The sequence below is a fragment of the Phytophthora infestans genome, genomic scaffold (genome assembly GCF_000142945.1).
Source record: "Phytophthora infestans T30-4 supercont1.15 genomic scaffold, whole genome shotgun sequence".
Taxonomy (NCBI): domain Eukaryota; phylum Oomycota; class Peronosporomycetes; order Peronosporales; family Peronosporaceae; genus Phytophthora; species Phytophthora infestans.
Window position 1 is genome coordinate 1,356,775 of NW_003303744.1, and position 9,183 is coordinate 1,365,957.

The following is a 9,183-nucleotide window of genomic DNA, read 5'->3' on the forward strand; positions in this document are numbered from 1 at the left end:
GGAACGATGATACGTACCTTTGAGGACGCAGATCGGAAGAAGAGATCTGCCGGAGTTGCGTCGGAACGTCAGATTGGTCGAAGCCAATGGTGATGTCGACGATGCTGAGGTGTTGTTCTAGCTGGCAGCGGGAGCCGGTTAGAATGCGTGCAGTTGTGGGACTGCACAAGCGTGTTTGGGGCTCGCTGAGGCTCAGAACACTGAGTGACGTGTACATATTTTCTATTTCGGAACGACCACGAGCGGCTCTTTGTTTTTTACGAAGTTGCATATTTTGGGAACGTCACGAGCATACGAAGACTGAGTGTGTCGGGGTAGAACGCAAAGAAGTTGTGAAGCATCCGTTTGGAACGTGAGGAAATTTGTGAAGTATCAGTCTGAAACGTTAGGAAGTTTGTGAGGCATTAGTCTGGAGCGTGTGGAAGTTTATGAAGCGTTAATTTGGTCGTATAGAGCGTCGTGAGGAAAGAGAGCGAGCTAGTGTGGAGCGACTGCGAGGCATGAAGGCCGAATGAACGTCGTCTGGAGCAAGGAACGTGAATCTAGGTGCAAGTGGAACGTCACGTGGGAACCTTCCGGATTTGACTGCGGAAGACACCGTGCGACAGGCCCCGGAAGATGTGGCTTGGCGAGGGCACCGAGTGTCAGTCGGGGAGAATTGTCACGGTGTACAGTTAGATGGTGGATTAACGATGCTGGTTGACCGCCTGCAGAAGGTCTACTCGCTCCAGACTCTCCGGACCACGTCCAAGCAAGCGGGATATGCGGCGAAGTCAGTGACGTTCCAAGTGTGAGGTCGTGAAGCAGCTGGTCGTGGCGGGAATTGGAGCTGGACCGCCACACACGAGGGATCTGCTGAAAGGTAAGGAGCTCTAAAACCGCTTAGCTAGTTGAAATGGGGAAGTCAGTCGTGGATTTCCTTCTAACAAACAACACAAGAATATATCAACTTTACGTTACTATCCCGGTAGTGTCACTAATACTACTACCTCCTACGTCGGCCCAAGATACTCACGACCCCTATTAGAGGAAGACCGCGATAACTTACGGGGCCTTCAATCACGTCTCCAACCGTAAACACCCACTCTCGGTACCTGAAAACCAAATCAAGTGCGAAGCTGCAGCCATCGTCATGCACGTGTAAGTCTTCTTCACACCCATGCGTCTTCTTCCATGACATGGGTGTAGCTACGGAGAAGGAAACACTGCAAAAGTCTTTCGAGAGCTACTAAGGAGATCTCACTGACAAATCCCCTTGCTGCTCATCGATCCAATACGCGATGCTGGATACCGTCAGCTATCCATGGACTGATATCTCACTACAACAGAAAGTGTGCAGCTTCGCTTTGTCGGAGCAGCACGGGCAACGTATCGTCCAAGACGATCGCTGACACCATTATCGTCACGCATTCGATGGATGGACTTATGGTGGCTGGGGCATTGGCCAACGATCGATGTAAGCTCGCTCCTAGCACATCGTGGGTTGCTCTGAGTGGTAGGCATTGGCTCCGACTATCTATAAGATACTTGTAGCGGAAGCGCAGGATTCCTCCGGTTGGTGCGTTGCTCATCGGGCAGTGTCCAGCCAATAGCGTCGTCAAGGCCATGACGTACGAAAGTTATCCACGCACCACATCTGTGCATACATTTCGGCCCAGATCGCGTTCAGGAAACATGTCGGCGCCGTAATGTGCAGCGATAACTATGCGGGTCTGTTCTCGAGATGGCAGCCCGTTTATCAGCTAACAGGCTCAATGATTTCACACAAGTCCAAACAAACGACGGTATCGTCGAGTTCAAGAGTTGTGCTGGCGGTGGGTCTGTCCGACTTCAGCAAGAGCTACGTCGATCCATTCTATTTGATGGGCCTCAACCACGTGGGTACACTTTCCACAATGGCGATGGGTTTTTCGCATCTTCTCGAAAACATTTGAAATGGTTTGAATGCCTGTTGTAGTTCTGCGTATTCATAATATGAATATAATACTAGTACCTCGAAGTATGATACCAGGTAGATTTACTAGACGCGTATGTATTTATTAATAAGACTATTCTATCGAGTTGAGGTAGGTCCGATGATACTTAATTCCCAGTACCATTCACTGACTTTTGAGAAATCTGTGTCATAATTACTCCTGACTCGGTAGTCCTAAATATTATAGCGGCAGAGCTGAAATCATCTCTCACACCACTAACTGTATCTTCGAGTAGTTTCTCTACATGTATGAGAAAACCCCCGTTGCTGTTGTATTACCATAGCTCGACCCCTATTGCAACAGCAAAGTTTTGATGTGCCCACGCTCCAGTTTAACACCGAGCAGCAACAAAGTATCCAAGTCAGCAATTGTCGCCATTCGAAATATGTGCAAATTTGGCTCAGATTTTGCATATTACGCAAAATTTGATCCAAATCTGTTTTTAAAACACAAATAACACCATCAATAATTTTTAAAAAGTAGATGATCACCAGCACCAAGGGCTGCTAGATATATTTATAAAAAAAGCGCTAACGCTACTCTTGATATAATACGGTCGTCGCTGTAGTCGTAAGTCCAAGTTTCCTTCCTTGGTACCGACACACTACCGGTATTATGGTTTGATGATTCAGTGTTTAGTATTAATTGCAAATACAACGTCAGTAAAAATAAAATCCTAGCTCCGAATTCCGTTGCTTTTATTCGACCAAAATGGATTTCCTTTCAGTTAATTCTGAGTATACCTCGATGGCTTCCGAGTAATTGACCATGTAATAAAATATAATCTCTTGGCGAAGAAAATGTATCCTAAGCTTGCAGAACGGAAAAGGTTCATCGTACGAAGATTTAAGAACCGTAACCACGGAAGCCCAAGGTTGTCGGACGTGAGTCGTTTGTCTTACTTTATCAAGCATTTTGTTTCATGGAGGCTCGTTTTGAGCGAGATAAAGAGCTTATTTAGATCTTATTTTCGAGCTTCATTTAAACAACATAAAGTATTTTTATTTTCTCGGTTAATCAGGAGCTATTTCCGGCCGGCCGTTGGCTGTCCGACACGGTTGTTCAGTCCTCAGGCAGCGAGCCCGAAATTCCGGGAAGTGAAAAAAAAAACATCCTTAAGTACGACAGTCAATAAACATTTTGTTCGTAAACATGTTTGCGAACGAAACGAGCTACATGTTTCTGTACGTGCATTAATAACTGGATGAATCCGTAACTCGCTCAAAACCATGATTACGACCTGGTATTCATATATTGCACGCGGGGTCAGTATAAATTAAAAAAATAAGGGAGTGAGTGCTGCACCCACCTCGTGCACATGGGACAGTGCTGGAGGGCTTGAGATCCGCATCCGGCTTGCGGGTATACCTCGTGTAGCGTATACTTTCCCCCCCCCACTCATTTTTGCAGCGGGGGCAAATCAGCAGCAGCCAGGAAGCCATGGCGCCCGACCTGCGTGTCAAAGCGGCGGTGCGACCGCTGCGCCACGGAGGAGGGGCGAGTGATAGTGAAGAGGGGGTCGACAGCGACGATGAGTGGTTCGACTCGTCAGCGGAGTCGTCGGGTACCGGCAGCTCCACGTCCAAGCAGCGTCGATCGGATGTTTCCGACAGTCTCCAGACAATCCAGAGCGGTGAGCAGCCAGTGGTGATAGCTCCGCCACTCGAGAAGAAAGAGTTTAATTCCTGGGGCGCCTTAGACGCGTATCTAAAAGTCTATTTAGCCGAGACATACCAGGTGACCGTTTGGAGCACTGCATATGGTAGCAGGAGCCGTTATCGCATTATCTAACTGATTTGTGCGTACAATTGCTGCGTGCAGAGCTTCCGCGTTCGCACTAATAACAAGGTCGTGACGAGAAATAAGAAGATTCGAGACTCCGGGTCTACGAAGCCGCTTGTGCCCGAGGGGTGGACTCATTATTCGAAGCCTTTCGTCTGCACCCACGCAGGGAAGTACAAGCCGCGTGGACAAGGCAAGAGAAAGCGGCAAGAGTCGAGAGCTCTCGAGTGTGACGCGCAGGTGTGTGACGCTCAGTCGGGATCAGTCGGGCTCAGTTGGGCTCAGTTGGGCTCAGTTGTGCTCAGTTGGGCTCGGATGAACTGAAATGGATTTGAATGGTGCTGTTGGTTGGCCATGCATGTGCTCACGTACAATTGTATCGCTACGTAGATCAATGCCTGCGTACAAGTGACCGACTCGGCTGCAGCAGTTCCCACTTTTTTTGTGCTGCGAATTACTGTTGCCCGTTTGGAGCATAACCATCCGCTCTCCAGACATACTTTCGACCATTATCCACACAACCGGACAGATTGAGTCTGAGCTGGCCGGGACTGTTAGCGAGCTTGTCAAAGCCGGAGCCAAGAAGAAACGCATCCTGCAGTTCATCCACGAGAATTCTAACTGCTACCCAACGATCCAGGACGTACACAATCTGGTGCGCAAGCTGAAGAAACAGACCCATACAGCTCAGACATCTGCAAAACGATTGAAGCAATGGATGACTGAGTTCACGCAAGAGCTAGGGAATGTTGGAGGCATTTTTGTCGACTCAATCCTGAACAATATTGCTGTTATTGTGTAGCCGTCGTTTGTTTAACTTTCTATGCTGATGTTAGACTGTAGCTACATGTATGACACTGCAGACAAAGCATATGCGGGAGCTCTTCGACCATTTCCCAGAGGTCGTGATGATCGACGCCACGCACGGTACAAACTTGTCAAAGTACAAGGTTTTCTCGATTATGGCACACGACGCATTTGGGAAGGGCCAGTTCGTACAGCATGCTGTTCTCCAGAGCGAGCGTAACCCAACGCTTCTCTCGCCGAAATCTTTGTCGATCAGTATGTATTTGATGTGCGTCCACGCCGGATTGTAGCGCTTGAACTGCTCCAGGGCCGTCAGATCGGCGTGTTGAAGAAAACGTTTCTGGACGCGGCGTTGCTGTTGTGCCAGTTTCACGTGTTGAAATATCTGCGAGAGCAGATAGCATCAAAAGACTATGGGTTCAATGCTTGGCAGAAGCAGCAACTGAACGGATTGATCAACTTGCTGGTTTAGGCAAAAACGGAGCGACAATACTTGCGCTTGCGCGAGTATATGCGCCATATTATCGATGCAGGGACTGAAAGAGTACCATCTGAGAAAGCTAGGTCTGGGGAAGTTGTGTTGGGCACTGGTCAGACGGAGATGGGCACGGATGGTGTCCAGTTGGGCATCAGTCGGACTGAGTTGGGCGCGGATGGCGAAGCGCGTGAAGTGTGCAAGCACCCTTTTGAAGCGTATTTCGTGAAAAACTGGGATAACTGTCGTCAAATGTGGTGCGCGTTTGAAAGGCAGAATGCTTGCACCCTCGGCAACAATACAAATAACCGCCTTGAAGCTTCGTGGAAGCAGCTGAAGGAGCTTGTGGACTACTTTATGCAAGTGGACGAGTGCATTGTGTCGATAATGGTTTATCAAGCTCAGGCGGAGAGAAAATTTAAGGACGCGGTCTACAAACTATCTGTCGTGCATCATCCGAAGTACCATCACGAGATGAATTTTCTCTCGAAGCTGGTAAGCGAGCACGCGTGCGAGCTTGTGTACGAGCAGTACAACTTCGCGATCACCACGGCGAAGTATAATTTTCACGAGGCAGTCCCCGGAGTATACTTTATCCAGTGCGATGCGGACGATGAAGAGGCATTGGATGAACCGCATAGCGAGTACTCCGTCACGAAAACCGATTGGTCCTGCTCGTGTTTGTTCATGGCTTCACGTTTGCTGCCGTGTCGCCACGTGCTCTTCATTCGGAAGGCACTCAACTTCGAGAACGTGATTCCTACCCAGCTTCTGGATTCTCGTTGGTTACTGTCGTCGCTTCGGGTGGAATAGAGTTGCCCCAACTGTCAGAAGAATCGTTTCGTGTGTCCAGAGTGTTGAAGGAGGCCAATATGTGTTGGGATTCCAACCGGAAGTTCCGCGAAGCAAATTTTGTGGCAACTGCAATTAGTGAGCACTTAAGTGGATTGGGGATGGTGGAGTACCGAGCAGCGATGAAGGCTTTGCGAGATGTTGCCACCCTTTTCAAGCATGGCGAGTACAGTACCATCCCCAAGGTAGCTGGTGGTCTTGAACTCGAAGTCGGCTTGGGTGATGCAGAAATGGACACGACTGGTGGCGCGACTGGTGGCGCGACTGGTGGCGTCAGTCACCAGACTAGAGACAGCGAAGTAGTGACAGAGATGATGGGAGTGGTGCAAGTTATAACGTCTAGACAAGAGGATACTACCAGCCAAAGTGTAGCATCTGTTTCTTACGTGGAGAGCACTCAAGTATGCCCAGACCAGTCCGGCTCAGTTGGGATCGAGACGGGCACAGGTGGAGGTGAGGTGGTTTCATTTGGGAACGAGACGGGCGCAACGGGTGGTGAGTTGGTCTCAGATGAGAACGAGACGGGCACACATGGTGACGAGTTGGTTTCAGTTGGGAACGAGACGAGCGGAGCTGGTGGTGGGTTGGAGGTGGAGACATCTCACGAAAATGACGACCACAGCGCTATGCTTGCTTCAGCAAAGTTAACCGATGATTTTCAGATCGTGAGTCCCCCAAAATCCAAGAGACGTCCGAAACAAAAGCCACGGGCTGTTACAGCAAAGCGGAATCAAGCGATAGTATGTAGAGAAGACTTCGTTTAGGCTTGACCCTCCTACGCGATCGGCGTGGGTTCAAACCGCCACGCTGTGCTTCTTGCTAAGAGCAGCAAAGCCGTGACCTTTCACGCCTATCCGATAGTCTGCTAGAACAGCGAGTTTCTCGTGGATACTATAGCTACGTCGCTCAGCACATATGGCTGTGTAAATTATAAAATAAGAGAATTAAAGCCAAGTAACAGCAGCACCGACAAGTTTGTTCAGAAGGGTGGTTGGTTGGGAGCTCTCAAGAATATTTATTGGCTGGTACAGCCTTGTGTTTTACACATGTGTTCTAATTAGGTAGGTGGTCAAATTGAGGTTTAAGCTAGATGTCGAGCGAATCCCGTATTTATTTAGAACACATATGCCTTATATGCGGGGTAAGACGGTAGGCCTCGCCTATGGTAATACCTATGACGGTGTACAGAATGGCAGCAAAATTAAGAGTGTCCAGTCTAAAAATAACTCTCTGGATTTTGTCCAGGGTTTTAGGAGAGTCATATTGACCCAAAGCTATGCTAATCTTTTATACTCAGAGCCCAAACTAACGTTATTTGATTGAAACCTAATTAAAATTATTCCACCAATTGATACACGTGTTATATAAGATCTACGTTGGATTGTGGTACCCATAATAGTGGGTTTTCTCTTTCGAGCCTGCATAATGGGTCATTTCAGCTTGTATCAGAAACAGCACCTTTACTTTGATCAAGTGATTTTAGTGATTTATATCTGATATTCTTGGTACAAGTGATGTGAGCCAGGTGAATGTTGCTTGTGTCGACCAAGGGCAAGATCACTGTAAATTACGACTAGCTGAAGTTATTTAATCGGCGTGAATGTTGACCGAAGAGACTTCCGCGTATATCTGCGTATTGGCTAAATTAATTGGCACGTGTTGCTGCAACCGCCTGGAAGCCGTGAGACGGGACAAAAGTACCCGACCAACGCCCGCCCGACTGCACCGACGGGTACCCGACTAGTCAAAAGCCAGTTTGCCCACCCTTTTTTCGCGACAGCGTATATCCGGATAAAGGTATCTTAGCTAAGTCAAGCAAGCGGAGCATGCGAACTTCTATAAGTCTGTAAGAAGGTAAATGTATTATATTCAGTGAAGACACAAGCAAAGATATCTATAGCGCAGATACATCAGCAGCTTCTTGTTCATTCACTGAGCTTCTACAAGTCTGAAAGAAGGTAGATGTATTATTTTTAGTGAAGACACAAGCAAAGATATCTATAGCGCAGATACATCAGCAGCTTCTTGTTCATCCACCCGAGTGGTGGCGCACCTGTGAACTGTTTAAATGCAAGCAAAATAAACAACCCGCAGCTGTAGTTGTCCAATTGAATCCCCATGTCGGATTCGTAAGCTTGCACTCGAAAACCTTTCTCCCGTGGTTGTCGCTAGCATAGGTGTAAGCCGTTCTGCTACCACTCGAACGCTGGCCACGTAGCTTGATTTCATTGGATCGTAGATATACACGATACGTTTTGCGATGTCGATCATAATAGCACACCAATGGTTCGAATTGCAGCTGATCGGTATGAGTACACACTCCCCAGTAATTGTCGACAGAATGCTCTCGACAGTCTCAGCATCCATTGAAATCTTCCTTCCCACAACCCACCCAAACAAATTTAGGGTTATCACCACCACTCGCGGGTTGTTTGAGTATAGTTTTTCCAAAACTAGGCTTAAGGTGGAATTGCTAAGATTTCCCCGTCCGACAAGATCTAATAGGTCAAACTAAAACAATTAAGTTATTATTGAGAGCTATCATAAAAATATGGTAGGTGTCTTACCTCATTTGACTGTAGACGCGTGTTTTTTAGGCCTTCCAGTAGTCGTTTATCTTCTTCCACGATGAACCACGGGTCGACCTCAGTCCCAAAATCAATAGTCGTAGCCCAGACAGTAGCTTTGTCAATCTGAGCAATAGCATCCATCGCTCTGTGATAGTTCCTCATTGTAGTCAGTGCTCCAGCTGTAAACACACCAATACTTGGCACTTCAAGAAGTATATCCACCTCTCGGAGACCGTAGTTCTTCCCTTGGAAGGCCGATAACTTCTTGCTGCACTTACGCAGCATATCTTTAGGAAGAATTCGCGATATATCTTCGGCTCTTAGTACCGTCTTCTTCCGTGATAGTTTGCTTTTTTGGTGGGCGATTGGCTGCTTGGTTTGTTTTTTCTCCAAAATAAAACAGCGGTATTGTCGGAGTGTCGTCTCTGCAGAATTGAATGTGTGGTCTTCATGTAATAGGGCGGAGAGCACCGATAAATCCAGCTTCATGTGATGCATGTTTGAATCGTGGTGAACTTTGGAGATTTCGCGATTCTTCTTGGCTTTCTTTGCGGATGCTTTCTGCTTTGGTCTACCACGCGGTCGGAAATGGACTTGCAATTTCAAAATCATCCGTAGTTTCGACTGGCTCTGTAGTGTAGTGAGTATTTAACAGCTGTACACTGCGCTCGATGCTCCAGACTCAGTCGGTTGCAGCTCGTCCGTAGTCGGGCATAGGTGG

At 47.8% G+C, this 9,183-nt stretch overlaps 1 protein-coding gene across 1 annotated transcript; it reads left to right on the forward strand.

The window, feature by feature from the left end:
• Positions 1-511: 511 nt before the first annotated feature.
• On the forward strand, positions 512-2,153 carry PITG_09589 (uncharacterized protein; the record flags this gene model as incomplete). The annotated part of the gene is made up of 6 exons (XM_002903169.1): positions 512-599; positions 714-772; positions 1,028-1,140; positions 1,329-1,456; positions 1,603-1,877; positions 2,148-2,153. The coding sequence occupies 6 exons, from the start codon at positions 512-514 to the stop codon at positions 2,151-2,153; spliced, it is 669 nt and encodes a 222-aa protein (XP_002903215.1).
• Positions 2,154-9,183: the final 7,030 nt, after the last annotated feature.